The 18,417-nt window shown below is 41.2% G+C and overlaps 2 protein-coding genes across 2 annotated transcripts; one reads left to right on the forward strand and one right to left on the reverse strand.

Moving 5' to 3' along the window:
- Positions 1–134: 134 nt before the first annotated feature.
- edem1 (ER degradation enhancer, mannosidase alpha-like 1) lies at positions 135–13,848 on the forward strand. The gene is made up of 12 exons (XM_030051947.1): positions 135–747; positions 3,401–3,473; positions 5,120–5,223; positions 6,123–6,294; positions 6,465–6,648; positions 6,779–6,953; positions 8,769–8,889; positions 8,988–9,158; positions 9,251–9,324; positions 9,406–9,502; positions 9,600–9,782; positions 11,155–13,848. The coding sequence occupies exons 1-12, from the start codon at positions 275–277 to the stop codon at positions 11,242–11,244; spliced, it is 1,917 nt and encodes a 638-aa protein (XP_029907807.1). The 5' UTR covers positions 135–274; the 3' UTR covers positions 11,245–13,848.
- On the reverse strand, positions 13,666–17,740 carry gnat1 (guanine nucleotide binding protein (G protein), alpha transducing activity polypeptide 1). Its single transcript, XM_030051948.1, has 9 exons — positions 17,512–17,740; positions 16,275–16,317; positions 16,038–16,179; positions 15,778–15,935; positions 15,534–15,662; positions 15,281–15,410; positions 15,009–15,162; positions 14,690–14,906; positions 13,666–14,573 (listed from the first exon to the last, which is right to left on the reverse strand). Exons 1-8 carry the CDS (start codon positions 17,615–17,617, stop codon positions 14,716–14,718), a joined length of 1,053 nt encoding a protein of 350 aa, XP_029907808.1. The 5' UTR covers positions 17,618–17,740; the 3' UTR covers positions 13,666–14,573; positions 14,690–14,715.
- Positions 17,741–18,417: the final 677 nt, after the last annotated feature.

Raw genomic sequence — 18,417 nt, forward strand, 5'->3', positions numbered from 1 at the left:
AACCTAATCACAAGATTGACAGCCTTGTGGCCAATCACCGGAGGATCCCGGCTTCTCCGTTTCATGACGACACGGCGGAAGAGCCAATCAGACCTCAACATCTGGGAGGGGCTGGTTTGTTGACAGGAAGCGTGTACGGCAGTAGCATCAGTCAGTCAGCAACGTCTGACTGCCTAGCTTAACTTCACAAATAGCAAGTTTTATACCACTTAACCCCCCTCGCAGAAGAGTTGCGGGACTAAATTATGCGTTTTAAGACCGAACCGAGGCAAAGATGCAATGGAGGTCAATAGTAGTTGGCCTGGTCGTGCTAAGACTTTCCCTCAGCTGTGTCTTGTGGCTAGCCTTTGGACTGGGACCTAACGTTAGCTGGGGGTTCAACTTCCATCTTAATTTCAATTTGCACAAATTAGACTTAGCGTTGTTCAAGGAGGACAAAGGGAGCGAGACGAAGGCTAACTCCTGGTCTCAGAGAAGCCAGGGCCGTAAGTATGAGGAGTCCCGGAGCACCTGTTCAAAGATTAGAGAGGAGTCCCCCCACAGGTCCTACCTCAGCCTCTTTGATGGCAACAAGGACGAGTACGTCAGGAGGTACAGCTCCTTCCCTGACGCGCTTAAGGCGAAAATGAAGGACATGGCCAGGGAAATGTTCTATTTTGGATATGACAATTACATGAAATATGCCTTCCCGGACGACGAGCTGAATCCCATTGACTGCGAAGGGAGGGGACCTGACATCCTTAACCCGTGAGTCATCACAGCCGCCCAGACTACCTGACAGACACCTGCTGCCTTCATCTCCATGTGCAGTACAGTGCAGTATAATGCAATATAATGCAGTATAATGTATACAGTACACAATGCTGACTGAGCTCAGCGACTTCACCCTTTTAACTGTGCAGCTAGTGTTATTTACATAGGTGACATGAGGAGTTTGTAAACAAATTAGCTAGTGTATCCCTGCTGCTCAGTGGTGAGTGGATGCCAAACTGGGGCCATGGACCTCTAAGGGGCCCTCGACAAGTTGCAGGGGGCCCCAAGCCAAATGAGGGCTGGTTCACTGCCACTGTGGTTTCATTTAGGGCTGCATAATATGGACAACATTTCATACCTCAATATTTCTATAGCATTATGGTATATGATATGACTGTGGGTTCACACTTATTTGAAATTTTGAAAAGTGTAGCAACAGAGAAAATGAAGTATCCTCCATTAACAGCATTATAATGCCAAATGGACATAGTAAGTGCAGTCGCTTTATAAGAGCAGACTAATCATTGTCTTAGGCTGCATTAAAAAAAAAAAAAAAAAAAAATTCAAACATTTTGCTCCACCCTCTTTTTCAACACAATGCATCAACAATATTTTGAGTGTAACAATACTGAAAATTGAGCTTTCTTCTAAAAACAGAATGGTAGTACCAACTGGATGTAGAAAATGCAGTCACTTCACAAAATATCTTATTTGATCAGATCAGACCAATTCACTGTCTTGGGTTAACAGTAACCCTAAATTTATCCTCCATATTGTTAACTTTTTAAATATTAGCATTGCATTTGTTCATATCTAGATAACAGTATGATAACAATATATCATTCAGCCCTAGTTTCATTAAAGTGAAGGCTGTGAGAGAATGAGAGGGGGGTATCAGTTCTGCAGTAGTAGTAGTAGTAATAATAATAATAACGATGATAATGATAAAGTTTCTGTTTCTAATGTTTTTCATAAAACTTAATGCTTAACACTCAATAAAACAGTGTAAGGGTGCTTCAAACAAAATTGATTGTTGTAATGTTTGGTTGAATACATTTCATAAAGTCAAAGCACATCTATAAAAGTACTGTCACATAAAGGCAAGTCTGCAGAGATACAATTTAAGCTGCGATGTAAAACAGGATACTGATCCTGCTAGCCCTAAGGTTATCCTAAAGTTTGGATGCTCTGCTGGCAGCAGCCTTGTCACCCATCACTGTCAGCTACAGAACTCTTAGATGGGGATCCCTCCGCCAAAACCCCCAGTTTAATGTGTCTACTGGTGGGTTCTTCACATGAAAAAGTTTGGGAATCCCTAATGACATACAGTAAGTTAGTTTTTTTTAAACATGCCGGCTACAGCTGTTGAGTCAGCTGTGTAAATCAGCAGTATTCCCTGAAGTTTGATAACAGAAAAGCCACCTGGAAACATGTTGCTGATTTTCCCTTCCCACATGCACATGGAAAAAATTATGGAATCCCACACAATCTACAGTATGAATGTTAAGCACCGAGTTAGGAGAAGGGCCACCCTTTACCTTTACAGCAGCTTCAGTCCTCTGTGGAATGCTGTCACACGAGTCCTGAACCGAGAGTGGTGGGATATTGAATTGTTTTTCAAACAAAGAATGCCTCCAGCTCTTACGGGATGAGGGAACTGGAAATCTACTTTGCACTCTGTGCTCCAGATCCTCTGTAAGAGTTCAAAAATGTTTAGGCCTAGATCTGATGATTAGAGAGAGTGTGGAGGGCCTATAATAACTTGTGCTCGGTGTGTGTGAAACCACCCTTGCAAGCGTGTGAAAGGGGTAATTGGCATTTTGGAGTGTGTAAACATGATGGAACAATGTCATGCAGGGTGCACCTTGACCTCTTAAACAGGTGTTAATGGCCTCATTTTGAAAACTCCTGTAATTGGTGACTGTCATGCCTAAACAAGCATAGGCTGTTCTTTTTCTTGTAGTCTTTCTGTTGTTATGTTTGCCTTCTGCAGTGTAGAAAAGCTTTTTCTTGGATCCCAGGACAATACAGAGGAGTTCAGCTTCTTACTGATGGAGTGGTATTTGCTTCTCCATGAGTGCAACAGATCCTCCCAAGTTTGACCCGTCAACTCCTTCCCTGTTGCGAGAATTTTGAAGAAGAGTGTTCCTCTCCAAAGTGCAGATCTGGTCCAGCATACAGTATGACTTCATGCAGCAGCCCCTAAGCAAAACAGCCTACGCTTGTTTGGGATTCATTATTGACATTGTTTCCCAGCCCTCTTGCTTGCTAACTGGTGGAACTACTTTGTCTCTGTATGGTGACAAAACAGCTTCACCTGTCAGGTGTATATACAAACATACAGTGCTTCAAAACATTCAGCCATGGATCACCACTCAGAATTGTATTGTTTACCAGGCCAGATCCTCCTCAATCATTTAGGATAAGAACAGCCCCAGTGAAGTGCTTGTTCTTACAATAGGGAAGCAGCTGACATTTCAAACGTGGTGTATCTATTACACTCTGATGGAGAAGCAAATCTAACACCATGCGTTAGAGCCCAAGCTATCACTTCAGAGTTGAAAAAATCTCTACTTTCTTGTCATTCATTCTGCTGCTGTTTCATGGCTGAGTCACCACTGAGTCTGTCTCACTGCTGTCATTTCAGGTCAAACATCAACATTAATGATGTCTTGGGGAACTACTCCCTGACACTAATTGACACCTTAGACACCTTGCTGGTAAGCTCCCGTACACTCAGTTTATGTGTCTGTTATCTGTTAAACAACATTCTTTAGAATGATTAGTACCCTTGGTAGAGAACAGTCAAAAACACTGGAAAATAAACTCAAGTACTGATTATTTCCCAGTATTTGAACATGAGTCGTGATATTTTCACATAGGTGAAGATTTACTTGGGCCACCCGCCAGCAACTCAGCAACACACGTTAGACAGAGATCTGTCAGTCTTATGATTGGTTGCCAGGGTTAATTTCCATCTGTAAGTCAATCTCTTCAAGAACATATGATAATATAACAGACATTTAAATTGCCAAAAGCGGCTGCGGATGAAATGCTGATGTTTGTGAGGTTTAAATACAAAAAATAAGCAGCTTGTATTGGCTTTAAACTATATCAAGAAGATACCTTTCCATATCCAAATTACAAAAAAGGACCCTAATAAGCCAATTAGACAAACTTGTAGAAGAGCAGTGTCAGTTTGTGCCATGCCTCTACGTGAATGTGGCATCAAATATTAATTCAGACAATGTTTTTTCTTCACGTTGCATGTGATCATGATATTATTTTTTTGACAATTGGTATGATATAATTCCGTAAAATTGTGTTGTGACAACCCTATCGACAACAGTAGATGGTTTATCTGGCAGGGTATTTTCTGGCAAATATGAATCCATGGATACCAGACCAGTTTAGTTTTGCTGTGTGTGTTCAGGAGGGTAAGGGAGGGAAATTGAGGCATGTTGCAACATTTTCTCTGATATTGTATTCAGTAATGTTTTAATTTCACTGACACTTGGTACTGACATTTATTTACTTGAATCATGTAAATATTAAACAAAATTTTCTTGAAAAAAGAAGACTTCTGCCCTCAAATGAGACATGATTCGCTGATCTTAAATTTTAGTGCATGATCGATTCCTGGCTTTTAGCTATAGCTGTTTTGTTCCCTCCAGGGGCACTGTATTTTTTTCTGCTTTATAATCCCAAAAACAAACAATAAAAATATGAGTTATTGAATTTTAATGCAGTTGGTGTGTTGTCACACCGAGAATCACATTCTTTTCATGCTGTGGTCCAGCATAGTGATAATATTGTACCTGTTGAGTTGTTTCCCAGGTGTTGCTGAATTCACCTGAGACTGGTGTTACCTTCATATAGCTCCAGTAGAGATAAAGTTGAGAAGGCTGTCCTTAGCCTTTTACATTTTAAATGTTGTCGCAGATGACTGGAACCAATAATATGATGTAACCCCAAAATCATGGTTTTGCATGCCTTCAGTGACACGATGGCCTAGTGGTTAGCACAACAAAAAAGACCAAAGAAGACTTTTCATGTTCATCCTGTGTTTGTATGGGTTTCCTTCTCCATTGCAAAGACATGCAAATCAAGTAGGTTGCCCCGTGATCGACTGTGTGATGTGTCTTTTCCTTCTGAACATTAAAAAATTAAACAACAATGATAAAAGCAAAGAGGCTTGTTGATGTCGCCTGTTGCTCTTTTGTCTTTGGAACAAAAGAAGATCACTGGAGCAGTCAAAACCAGTCATAAAGCGCTGTTTATTTATTCTTTAAGTACACCAAGAGGAAACTACCATTTAATCAGAGTTCTGGAAGACAAACTTCTTTCCTGTTTTGTTTCTCTGCAGGTGCTCGGCAACGTCACAGAGTTTCACAGAGCTGTCAGGCTGGTTATAGACACAGTGTCTTTTGACAAGGACTCAACTGTGCAAGTCTTTGAGGCTAACATCAGGTACAGATATTGCCCCTATTATCTGAGAGTCCTATAGCAAGAATTGGTTATCTGTGCAGTTTGCTGTAAATATGCTAATGATAATGTTGCAGCGAAATTCAACAGTTCAGAACAAGTTGCTGCAGACTCTTTATTTTGAGTTCCAAAAATGGCAAAATGACCATAAATTTACTCCAAACAGTTTGTGCAGCATAATGTGAGTGTTTTGAAATCAGTTGATTACGCTGTGGATGCAAAAGTTGAGTATTAACTGTATTTAGTACTTAGATTGGATGCATTTTTGGAACTCTAAAGTTATTGTTTTGAAAAACAATTAAAGGCAAAAGTAACTCTACAGAGCAATGTTTTCCTTGAGTAATAAAGTAAAGTAACTTCCACTGAATCTGTATATAATCTCCTGACATTTTATTCAGTAGGAATTGACAAGGAAATCAATAAAAAAATTTTGATTGATTTGACTGGAATTAGTAAAATCCTAACCATTCCCATCACTAAGCCCAATCAAGTTGTACAACTCAAGGACAGTCAAAGGACTTTGAGTGCACCTCATGTCATTTTGAAAGTGTCACTGTAAAGGGGATTGAATACAAAACATTTCAGCTTTATGTTTTAATGAAGTTGAAACATTTGTAAGTAAATCCTAATTTAATTCATTTGAATTTGGACTGAAACTACACTAAATGCAGAAAAAAGTTAAATACTTGTGAAACGTCCGTATTTTTCTCACTGTCTCTTTTTTTCTTTTACTTTTGGAAGAACATAAAAAATAAGACATAACCTTTATTATTTTTTTCATGTGTAAAGGGTTTTCAGTGTCAGATATGGCTGTCTAAGTAAAAGCCCTGGGGGAATTGTTTGTGTGTGAGACCTTGGTCTTATGTTTTCCTTTTCCTTTTAAGGATTCTGGGAAGCCTGATCTCAGCTCACATTCTGCTGACTGACCCAAAGCATCCCTTTGGAAAGGTGGGCCTTGAAGGTTATGATAATGAGCTGCTTCACTTGGCCCATGACTTGGCTGTCCGCTTGCTTCCTGCCTTTGAGAACACCAGTACAGGGATTCCCTACCCCAGGGTGAGCTGGACTCTTTTGGTCTGTACTAGTCTCAGACATGCTGGATTGAAATTAGAGGGGAGGGCACTGCCCTAGTCATTGCAGCACCATGTCTCTTATATGTATGACTTTACATTACCAGTGACTGAAATGTTGCTGAGCGGTTTCACTTATTTGGGCCTTTAATGTAGGTGAACCTGAAGACTGGAGTCCCTCCTGACAGCATCAACGAGACCTGCACAGCGGGAGCGGGATCCCTGCTGGTGGAGTTTGGGATTTTGAGCCGTTTGATTGGAGATTCCACGTTTGAGTGGGTGGCCAGACGGGCTGTCAGAGCTCTGTGGAACCTGAGGAGCAACGAAACCGGTCTGTTAGGTGAGTACAGCTATTCAATTTTCTGAATAGTGTCTCTCTTCCTTTCTTCCTTTGTCATTCCTTTTCTTTCTTTTGATACTACATGCACTTTAAAGGAAATTAATTTACCTTAAAACCCTTAAACCCTCAGGAAATGTTGTTAACATCCAGACAGGCCAGTGGGTTGGCAAGCAGAGTGGTCTTGGAGCTGGTATGGACTCCTTCTATGAGTACTTACTCAAGTCCTACATCCTTTTTGGAGAGAAAGAGGACTTCAGGATGTTCCAAGCAGCTTATGAAAGCATACAGAACCACCTGAGGAGAGGGTGAGTCCAAGATTAAAAGAATTTGTCTGCCGGAAAAGTTCAAGTTTGTGTATAGTCTTTAATCCCATTTTATGGTCTCAAAGGACTGTAAATACTCACAGTTTATAGAAAACAAGAGACATTTGACATAGGGCTGTGTAATATGGACAGAATCTTCTATCATGACGTGGATAATTCCATCTCTCCATAGCGATATATATCACGATGTGTGTTTTCTGTCAATTTGACAGAAAAAATTGTCTATACAAAATAACCACATGCATGACTACTTTTTGATTATTCTTGGAACTAAGTACAAATGAAAGGCACTTTCTCTTTTCTCCTTTTATTTGGAAATGACATTGAACAGAACTGAGGTTTGCTTTTGTTTTCAACATTTCCTTCCATGTAGCTCGCATCTTTTACCTCTCCATGTACTGCCTCTCATGGTTCCTCTGTAAGTAGCAGAGGACGTATCTTGTGTTGGAGTCTGACAAACATTGTCCAAACTAGAGAAGCACCTCGCTTTGTCTGATACAAGTTCCTCATCTTTCGCTGGGCTCAGTCCTGTTCTGCATGTTGTGGGGAGTTTCGTTCTGTGTCATGGTCCTCCATGATTGTTTATTATTCACCGCCTACATAGTAGTGATGCATTCAAGATAACTTTGAGCTTTGCGTTTTTTGTCCGGTTATAGAAATGATAGACAAAAATATCTGTTGATCAGCATTTTTCTCTCGCCTCGTAATATATATCGTCATATCACACAGGCCTAAATTGACATTTGACAGATATTTTGTTGTACAGCAAAGGTGTAGTGCTCCACTTTAGTGCTGGTTGTGTGAGAATATTTTCTCTGGCCTAGAGGCTTATAACCAGTAGGTTGCCTGTTTCAGTCCCCAGACAGGATGGAAAATGTGAGTGGGTAAAGTGAAGGAGGTAACTGCTGATTCATGCTTCACGTGGAGATAGACTTGATATAGTGCTCAAGGTCAATATGATGTAATTGTGGCCAAAACCACTCGATGCGCTGGCTGCATATGGGGACCACGTGTGAGACACTACTTGAAATTTGAATAATTGTGCAAGATGGCAGTTGCGTAAAGACGTCTTGGTCGAGGACACTGTGAACAAAGAGGAACTGGAGCTATTGACCAAAGTTTTTTGTTGTTTTTGTTCTTGCTGTTGGATACGGAGAGCTGAATTTTCGTACAGTGCCACACAAGCACCGGAGGTCTCGGAAATGTGGTCATCATTACAAAAGCAGAAATTAATCCTAACACTCTCTGCACTCCTAGCAAACACTGACAGGTTTTCCTTAAAGGTGTCCAGTTTTCATTGGGAACACACTTGGTTTTGTTTACATTGAAAATCTCTCACTAAAACACATTCGCGTCCTTGAGGCATAATAAACATGTTGGCCCCTAAAGACATTGGCAAAGTCTTTTTTTTTGAATATTTTGAAAGTTGCACTGTTTATATCGGCGTGAGTGAATACATTGCCTGCATGCTCATGGCGTGCTGGAACAACATGCTGATTAAACAACGGGGGGCTGGTGTTCCTAGTGTGCACTATATTGTCCCTCATAGTCACAAACTCTATCAGATACCTTGAATTGTCAATAGCGGTGGAGGCCAGTGGCCAGCAGGAGACTGTTGTACTGTACTGCCCCCTTGTGTCACTGTTTGTAACTGCATGAATAAGATACTGAAAAAAAACCAAGTATTCCTGATTAACCTTCTCTGGATAAAAGTTAAAAGTGATTTCACTGAATATCACTGAAGACCTATTGAGTAGTATGACAATTTTGTAAACCCTCCTGTTCTCTGTTTTCCAGGAGAGAGTCATGTAACGAGGGGGAGGGCGACCCACCTCTCTACGTTAACGTGAACATGTTCAATGGCCAGATAATGAACACATGGATTGACTCCCTCCAAGCCTTCTTTCCTGGACTTCAGGTTAGTATGTTGGCTTTCAGCTATGAGAGAGCTGACATTAAAGTGTTGACAAATGTGGTTTTGTGTTTAAAAGCAGACTCAACAACTCTGTGTCTCAGGTGCTGAGTGGTGATGTGGAGAATGCCATATGCCTGCATGCCTTCTACTATGCTATCTGGAGGCGTTTTGGAGCTTTGCCGGAGAGATTTAACTGGCAGCTGCAGGCTCCCGATGTGCTCTTCTACCCCTTAAGGCCAGAGTTGGTCGAGTCGACTTATCTGCTGTACCAGGTAGCAACATAGATCTGTTCAGTTCAGCATAAGGTGGAGGAGTTCCTGCTGTCCAGTCACTTTGGAGTCAGTTGTGCCTTCCCTTTTCACAGGCCACCAAAAATCCCTTCTATCTGCATGTTGGAATGGATATCCTTCAGAGCCTTGAGAAAAATGCCAAAGTCAGGTATGCATCACACACTTACTGCATCTTTTTAGGTGTCTGGCAATGTTATGTAGACCTTGAGCTGAGCTGTGTCATTTGCAGATGTGGGTATGCCACTCTCCACCACGTCGTGGACAAGTCCAAAGAGGATCGCATGGAGAGCTTCTTCCTCAGTGAGACCTGCAAATACCTTTACCTGGTATGCTGTAGTCGCTGTTGGACACAAAATAGATCAAGCTCGCCACTTACACTCACACATCAAAACAAACAGAAATTTTCTTGTTCTTCCTTTGCAGCTGTTTGATGAAGACAACCCACTGCACAAATCTGAGAACAAGTACATTTTCACTACAGAGGGTCATGTTGTGCCGATTGACAGGCGCTTCAGGGAGAAACAGTGGAATGACATGTTTCCTTGTGAGGAGGGAGCGCTGGCAGAAAAGCAGACAAACAAGTGGCCTCCTAGCAACACCAGCAATGTAAGGACACTGGCTTAGTCCAGATTACTTTAATGGCACCATTGCCTTTGTGACATGTAGCTTTTTGTCCTTTTTCCACTAAAACATTGCTGAATCTTGCTCCTGGAAGAGAATTTGATGGCAAGGCAAGCAACCTAAGCTCTTGTTTGTGTTTCCAAGGCAGTATTCTGAGAGAACAGCAAATTTAATGCAACTAAAGGCTGATTTATGGTTCTGCGTATGCATAGTTTACAGAGGACTTGTGTAGCAAATGCGTCCCTTGCGGACCCACGCGACCGCCACAGAGTTTCTGCGCACCCCCCAAAAATTGTAACTACGCAGACCCTACGCAGTCCACAAGAGCTATGATTGGTCCGCCAAACTACATCATTTCCGGCATTTCGCCCCTCCGGCTTCACTTCCTGCTGCAGTACCACATTCCAATAGTTTTCTCCTTACTACTTTGCACCATTTGTTTGTATTGACTTGTGCATTTCAATTATTTTGCACCTTGTTTTGCACTATTTGTTTGAGAAAATAAAACAAGTAAGTTTTGTAAAAACATGACTTTATTTACAATGCCAAAAATAAGGTTTTTGAAAAGGCTTGTCACAATATGATAATAATATATCAGCAGGGAATTGCTTAGCATACTAGACTGACAGGACGCAGAAGCAGGAGAGGCACACACCATCTGCGGAGCAACTGTGTGCATGTGGTGTCCAGTGTCCGCAGAACCATAAATCGGCCTTAAGGGGGAAGTGTCTGGAGGTGTCATCCTGTGTGCAAACTGACAGCAAAACAGTTGACTGGTATGACTGGTACCAATTGACTGGTATGATTTCACTCAAGTACTAGTGAAAGATGTCTTGATAGAGTAACCTTTTAATAAACTGTGTTTGTGGTCGCTCCTGTTTAAAAATGGTGGGGATGATATCTTTGTGCTGATTGCATTTGACCAGTCGGGGATTTTTAGCACTAAAAGCACACCCTGACAGCCTCCAGGAATTACTTTGGTTGTAGGGACCAGGAAACCAAGCCTGAGGCAAAAAGAGGGACTTGTTCCTCTGGTGGAAACGGGCAGAGGTTCTTGGTTCCCTCAAAACTGTTTTTATTTTCTGGGGGCTGCCATTGCGGTGGAAAAGGGGAATTTGATCTGACAGAATTGCCCAAATGAAACATATTTACAGATGGATAGAAAAAAAAACTGTACACTGAACCAACTCTACTGTAATTTATCAGCAGCAAACAACACGTTTCGCTTGTATTGTGCTAAAGTTCACTCGATGCATAGGGAGTTTTGTCTACTGAAATATATTTTTATAATATGACTTTGAATGTGACATGAATTGAATGAGTTACACTCTTCTCTCCCTTTTCTTTCACTTTGAAGTGTGACAGAATCCCAGTTGAGCGACGATATGCTCTGCCACTGAAGAGTGTCTACATGAGACAGATTGACCACATGGTGGGACTGTTCTGAGTGAGACGGCGCAGTTGACGACACTGGTGTGACCTGGTCCTCGCTACACTCCCTCAGGTGCAGATGCAGTGAGGTCAGAAGGGATCCGCTGTTGGTCCAGATCCTCTACCCATCTGTTTTGCTGCTCAGGACCCTGATAAAAAAAATTCTGACACTCAAGACAACCTGAGATACCAGTTTGATTACTTGGTCTATTGAATTAAAGTGTGTTATCTTGCTGTATGATAGGGAAACATTTACCCAGCAAAGGTGAAAAATAACTTCTCTGCTGGAAGTGTATGTGGAGCCATACTTAACAGCATTTTAGCTGATGACTAATTAAGGTTTTGGATGGGATTTTAGAAAAACTGGTATGTGTTTTTGCTCAAGAACAAGTGAGGCAAAAAATACATGTTCAAGCATGTGAGGATAGATTGTATGTATGTATGTGTGTGTGTGTGTGTGTGTGTATGTACTGAAGATACAGCTGAGCTGTGAGCGGTAATATTGTGTTTATGGGAACAGTGCCAGAGACTAGACTATAAAAATGCTCAGTTCTAAACAAAATCACCGCAAACATGATAATTAGTGCCTCACTGCAATTTATTCTTTTGACTGGGTTAGTGCTTTTACATAAGGGCTGCACATTAACAGATAATAAGAGGTAATGGTTTATGTACATACTGTAAAACCCTTGTTCTTGTGAAGTGATAACATGTTTTAGATTGTGCCTCTAGGAACTCTGTTGCACTTTTGAAGGTCTGAGGCTGGTTTCCCAAAATGGTCTTGAGCTCAAGTAGCTGCTTAAGAACTTGTCTCATGTCTCATGTTTCATTCTACATATTTAATGTCCTCTCCTAAAACAGGATTGGCCAAACAATAGGACTATTTTAAAAGTCTACAACAGATTTGTCAAGCAAAACAAAGACCTACATTCAAAAAAAGAATTTTGGTAAACCAACCCTAGATATTTTTCTATCCAGGGAGTAACAGATTATATCTTAAATCTGCAAATGCTTCCTGCTTGGTGGCTGTCAAACTCCGTTCACAACTACATTTCTGATGTGACAGTGGAAAACAGATGCATGCATCTCAGGCCTCCATCTTCCTCATGTCTTACAAAGGGCGAGCAGATGTGCCACGACTGTGTGAGAGAGAGCTTCAGGATGACACATGCTGTTTTAAAGTGCCTTAAGCTTTTTTTTTTTTGGTACTTCTGGATGTTATATAGGGCATATTAGGTGTGGATAACATTTTTGATTTTTGAGTGCATTTTGAGGCCATTGTTTTTAATGCACAATGGACATCATTCCATGTGGTATGTACAGTATTTACACTGATTATGACATAATGGTCCTTTTTTTAGACATGACAAAACAAAGCCATAAAAATGTATTTTTATAAGGTTGATAAGTGACAGTTTTGTGTCTTCTTTAACAATCATTTTTCTGGTATACATAATCCGAGTTATTGTTAGGCGAGTACACAGCCTGTGCTACATAGCTTGATGATCACATTTATTTAGTCACACTGATCGATGCCGCACGTTTTTGTATTTGTAAATTAGTATTGTAGAGGTACCTGTGCATGGGTGAGTCAGTCCAAATGGAGGTCTTCATTCGCTATTTCTCCTTCACATAATTGCACAGCATAATACCTAATAACTATTATGTGGTAAGAACTCAGGGTTTAAAGGAAAAAAAAAACTTTTCGATGAATGCTTTCATAAACAACAGTCTTGAAAAGGTGTTGCCTTCGATGTCTTGGGATAGCCTTAGGTATTTATGTTATAGATCATAGAACTGAACTGTCTGGAGTTAAAGGTGAACACTGAATTTCAGTATTTACGTATGCAATTTGTACTGTGAACACTCGTTTTACTGTTCCAAACAGACAGAAAGGAGAAGGAAGGGCTTCCATATCCCTCTAACTGTGATTTTTTTTTTTTTTGTTCATGCACAGCTCCATTGAGAATTAATATGAGAACTTGGAACAGGTTTTCAGGGATATGGCTATGTTTTCTGACTCAGATGTGTTTGTTCTATTGAACTTCATTCATCTTTGACCAAACATCCTATGTTCACAAAGCCAAGGTGCTGCTCAGCGTGGCTCCAAGCCGTACATCTTGACACAACATCAAGTCTCAGTGCTCTTGTCTTGCTTTGGGAGACGGTTCTTATTCAAGTGTTGTGTGAACTGTCCCAGGACATAGGCAGAACATGTGTGAGTTCCCGAAATTGGCTAGCTGGCATTCCCTTTAACCATTTCCTATCAAGTTGTTTTGGATTTGAACAAAATGAAAGGTGTAGGCCACACAATTCTAAGCATGGCTGTTTCATAATGTTAGCAAAACACACGGCCCACAACCCCCCCCTCAAAAAAAAAAAAAAAAAAAAAAAAAACATGAACTAAATAAATAAATACCAAATAATGAACAAGACAGTTGCTGTGTTGCGTTTTATTTGTGAAAAATTGAAAAATACTCAGTTTTCTACAGAAGCATGTATAAGTTAATCCAGGTTTACTTTACTGGCTTTGTCTCTGTACAGGATATTTGGCTCAAAGGCCTACATTTGAGTCAACATGTTTACAAGATTTTAGAAATTGAAGTATGCTGCATCTTCATCACACTCATCAGTGGTGCAGATCAGCATGGTGTTGCCAACTCAAACACCTTATGATCTGTCCAATGGAAATTAATTACATATATATAACGCTGGCCGTTACCCACTACTGCAAAAAAGTTAATATTTCTGCCCTTTATAATTAATTTGTTACCTGCCTGTTCTGCTGTAGTTCAACTGTTTTGCAATGTATGTCTTTTCTATACATCAAACCCATCTCTACTGAGAAGTTTGTCTGTAAAATCTAACAGAGGTTGAAGTGCATTTGCAGGTGGTGAGGCCATCTTGTTTACATTTTGGCTGCGCTGGCCAGTTACTGGAGCATAGAAATTGATGCATTTGTCTGACATCTATTCACATTAGTGAATATGAGAAGAAAGTACTTTATGCTGACAGAAGCTTAAACTACAGATTGCATAGCGCTCCAAAGAAGAGTTCCTACTGTATTCCAGACTCAAGAGAAAAGTTAGCTTGATAAAAAATTCAACTCAACTGAAATCTCTGACTGAAAGCTGAAAGCTCTCTTCTGGTCTCACTTGACCCGAAGTCTTTGGTCAACGCTGTGACAATTTCGAACACAACAAATGAATAACTTATTTTACTTTTTTTTGTTTGTTTGTTTGAGAAGGGCTCCTTGGAGGGACAGTTTCTCATGTTGGTCCTCAACGGATGTCTCATTGGAATGAGGAAGGGGTACGTGGAGTGAAATGGGGCTACATCAACACCCTGTAAAGAAATGGAGTCAAACTGTTTAGCTTCACGTTTTACTTTTGATTACATTGAGTATCAGCAGCAGCGGGTGTAATGATCCAAAATCATAATACTAGATACATTTTTCTCACCTACTTTGGGTTTTTGGGCATGGCTCTTAGAAGAGACCACAGTCCTTCAGGTTTTCTTTGATGATGATGTCGGTTACAGCGTCAAACACAAACTTGACGTTCTCTGTGTCTGTGGCACAGGTCATGTGAGAGTAGATTTCTTTGACATCGCGACGCATGTTGAGGTCCAGGAACTGGACTTTGATGTAGTTACCAGCATCCTCATAAGTGTTGGGACCTTAATGAAAACACATCAAGTTAGAGGAGCAAAGCATCTGCTTACTTTGTCAGTTTATAATACTTTTGTCCTGCGGCGATAAATGTGCTGCTGTGACCTCACCATCGTATTCAGGGAAGCACATGCTGAGATGAGCTTTCTTGATCTTCTCCACGAACACATCCTTCTTGTTGAGGAAGAGTACAATGGAGGTGGTGGCAAAGTAACGGTGGTTGCAGATACTGTTGAACAAGTGCAGACTTTCATGCATTCGGTTCTGGAAGGGAAAAGGTTTTTCATATCAGTCTAAATCAAAAACCTTTCAAACAAACCAAGTGCAGTTTGCTCAAGTGGAATAATTAGGAATGAGATGAGGATTTTGAAATATATCTTACCACTTCATCATCCTCCACCAGCACCATGTCGTAAGCGCTCAGAGCAGCAATGAAGATGATACAGGTCACACCTTCAAAGCAGTGGATCCACTTCTTCCTCTCTGACCTCTGGCCACCCACATCAAACATTCTGCATGGGGAGAGTGGCAACATCATCTTCACATTTATGCCATCTAAACCCCTCAGGAGCACTGGTGGAAAGTTATTTGCATGGTCATCCTAAGGAATACTGTACTGATTTATGTTTTCTCACCTGAAGTGCAGATCTTTGAAGGAGAACTGGGTCTCAATGATACCAGTGGTCTTCACTCTTGATCGCAGCACATCCTGCTCAGTGGGGACATAGCCGGGCTGGATCAGCCTCTCCAAGTCATTCAGGTAGCTGTAAGGGAATCAAATGAGCTCATTAGACCTTCTCAATCAGCCATCTTAGTCAGCTCTTCGTTGAGCCAAGAACAGGGATTGCTTTTATGGGGAGATTTTCAGAGATCTCGTACTATCCAGCGGAGTCGTTGAGCTGGTACTCTGAGGCCCTGTCGAAGCACGCCTGGATGCCAGTGTCCTTCCACAGGCGCAAAATGATGTCTGACAGTTCTTTGGGCATGGTGCCCTCCTCAATGGTGTCCGCAAGATGCATGAGCTTCCTGGCATCATCCTGCACAGATATTACACAAGTTATGCTTGGTAGATTGGTAAGAAGCTGGCATCAATTGATTCTAATAAGTGCAGAAATCCAACTCAGTGCTCATTAGAATACCTGCTGGTCAGAGTGGCCGTAGTTAATATTGAGAGTGTTCATGGCCCTCACAATGGCCAGGATGGACTGCAGGGTGTTGCTGTAGATAATGACAATGAACTCCAAGCACTCTTCAAGCGAGTAACCATCTTTGTGGATAATTCTGGTGAGGAAACACAGAGTATGTCATTACACCATGCACATCTCAGCATGACAAAAAGTGACACAGTGCCAAGGTAGAAGGTTGAAGATTCTTACTTCATCTGTTTGACAATAGTGCTTTTTCCTGATTCTCCAGCACCTACAGGAAAGAGGGTAAATGTATTTAATGTAGGTATTCATATCAAAGGTAAGCTAGGGAGAGGCCTCGCATAAACACTTTTAACTTTTAAACACTATCACTCAAAAGTTCTTGGTGGATTTAAGAGGAATCTTAGAAATATGCTGGTTTCTTTCTTTTGCCAAGCTGTTTATGCTTTACAGTTTAACTGCGCATTTGAGATGTAAATTAAATTTCCTGAGGGTGACCACTAGGCTGCAGCATGCATCAGACAGAGGATCGTAATAGGGCATAATACTTCTTACTTCAGATCTAAGCCTCTCGAAAGCTGATGTCAGTGGGAACTTTCCCTGACCTACATGGCCATGAGGAGGTGACACAAACTGAGTGTGAGACTGTAGTATAGCATACACACTACAGAATATGTCCAACTGGAAGAATACAAGATAAATGTGCACCCAGTAGTGAGTCAAAGTAGTTAAATTCAACTTCGCCACATACATTACACAGAATCTTTAGTATATAGAATTTATGAACCCTTAAATATAAACAATGTTTACTCACCTAAGTCCCAAAATCTTACTTAGCCTTACTATCATATTAATTTCCCTATTCAGCTAATTACATAGTGGCTGTAATGTATTTAGGGAATGGTGTTTGAATGCTACAGCCACTTTTAAAAGTTTGGGCTTGGCTAGCGTGCGTGCACTTCATTGTTTGTCCCTGTGTGTTGGGAGGCTTGTTGTTTTAGGATTAACGAGGGATTGAGGTGAGCGATTATTAGTGTGCCTGAGCAATTCAATGACAGAGGCGATTAAGCTCCCTGCAAACACATGTTGCTTTATCTCCATTACAGTTTATGTAAATGCCTGGTTTGATAAACGCTTTTGGCCTATAACCGGTAAAGTGTTACATTCATAGCATTACTTTGATTTCTATCTACAAGATATTGTTAAAATGAATGAGAGAATATTAGACTGATAAAATCCCATATGCATTATCTCTACAGGTACCTTGGTTTATGAATTGTTTTCACATTTCCATTTTTTTTTAAATTTAAAATATTGCACTTTTTATGCAGGTTCTCAGCTATCTGTCAGACTGCACTGTAACTCTAAAGTGATGATGATGATCCAATGGGATCTTATGAAGTCCTTTAATTTACACTAAGGCTACCAGATGGTGAAACACCCTGTTTCTGCATCTTGGTGTTACCTAGCAGCAGCAGCTTGACAGTTCTGGCATCCTTGTCAGCATCCTCCTTCAGCTTCTTCTCCAGCTCTCTGGAGTGTTTCTCCTCGGCGCTCGCTCCAGCCCCCATCCTAATTTCCCGGCTTCGGCCCCTGTGCTCAAAAACCAAATGGCAGGAAAAAATGGAAGTTGCCTAGCTGATCGACCACAGCCTGGCCACTCAACCGCCTCCTGTGAACACTGGATAAGGTTGGAGTATTTTCCTGACTTAGGAAAGGATTTTGGGCATCTTCTGCCCACCTGACCTGGGATGACCAATGGAGTACAAGGACAGGAGTCTTTTGAGGCAGAGTGAGAAGGTGTGAGAGGAGGCAGAGGTACACCGGTGCAGACGTGATCTAACCTTTAGGGAGACTTTGCTGTGCTCAGCGGAAGATGAACATCGGCTCAAGTGCTTATCTCTCCTCACGGTTCTTAGGTGCCTTTAAAAGAGAGGCAAGTAAACCTCAGGTGGTTGGTGCCTTGTCATAAAAAAGGGACTTAGTTATCAAAACTATGTTCATCAAGAGTGAAAATTTAAAATCTGGATTGACGTGGGAATGAGTGTTGGCTTTAACTTGTATGATGTTTCCTGAGGGGTCCATCAGAGGAACAACAGATGCAATACAGCCAGTCTCTGCTCCACACAGCATTGGGACACTGGTGTTGCAGGAGTCCAAATTCAGCTCATTGCTCACCCAAATAAACAGTCAGACCCTGAATTCCCAGGGTAAGCATGTGAAAGGGAAAGCATACAGGTATCTTGTGGAGCACTGAAGGATGAGATCTAAAGTGATTAAATGGCTTTGCAGTTTCACCTGACAGATCTTATTGACCTCAATCTGAAACCTGTAAGAGATCCTTAATCCACTCTGTCTCATTTCCACATGA

The sequence above is a fragment of the Myripristis murdjan genome, chromosome 5, assembly GCF_902150065.1.
Source record: "Myripristis murdjan chromosome 5, fMyrMur1.1, whole genome shotgun sequence".
NCBI lineage: Eukaryota > Metazoa > Chordata > Actinopteri > Holocentriformes > Holocentridae > Myripristis > Myripristis murdjan.

Coding starts and splice junctions, on each gene's coding strand:
- edem1 (XM_030051947.1), top strand. CDS start 275: ATGCAATGGAGGTCAATAGTAGTTGGCCTGGTCGTGCTAAGACTTTCC. Junction 6,295..6,464: donor CAGGGATTCCCTACCCCAGG/GTGAGCTGGACT, acceptor CCTTTAATGTAG/GTGAACCTGAAGACTGGAGT. Junction 9,159..9,250: donor CGACTTATCTGCTGTACCAG/GTAGCAACATAG, acceptor CCCTTTTCACAG/GCCACCAAAAATCCCTTCTA.
- gnat1 (XM_030051948.1), bottom strand. CDS start 17,617: ATGGGGGCTGGAGCGAGCGCCGAGGAGAAACACTCCAGAGAGCTGGAG. Junction 16,318..17,511: donor TGTCAAGCTGCTGCTGCTAG/GTAACACCAAGA, acceptor TCTTTCCTGTAG/GTGCTGGAGAATCAGGAAAA. Junction 15,411..15,533: donor TTCAAAGATCTGCACTTCAG/GTGAGAAAACAT, acceptor CTCCCCATGCAG/AATGTTTGATGTGGGTGGCC.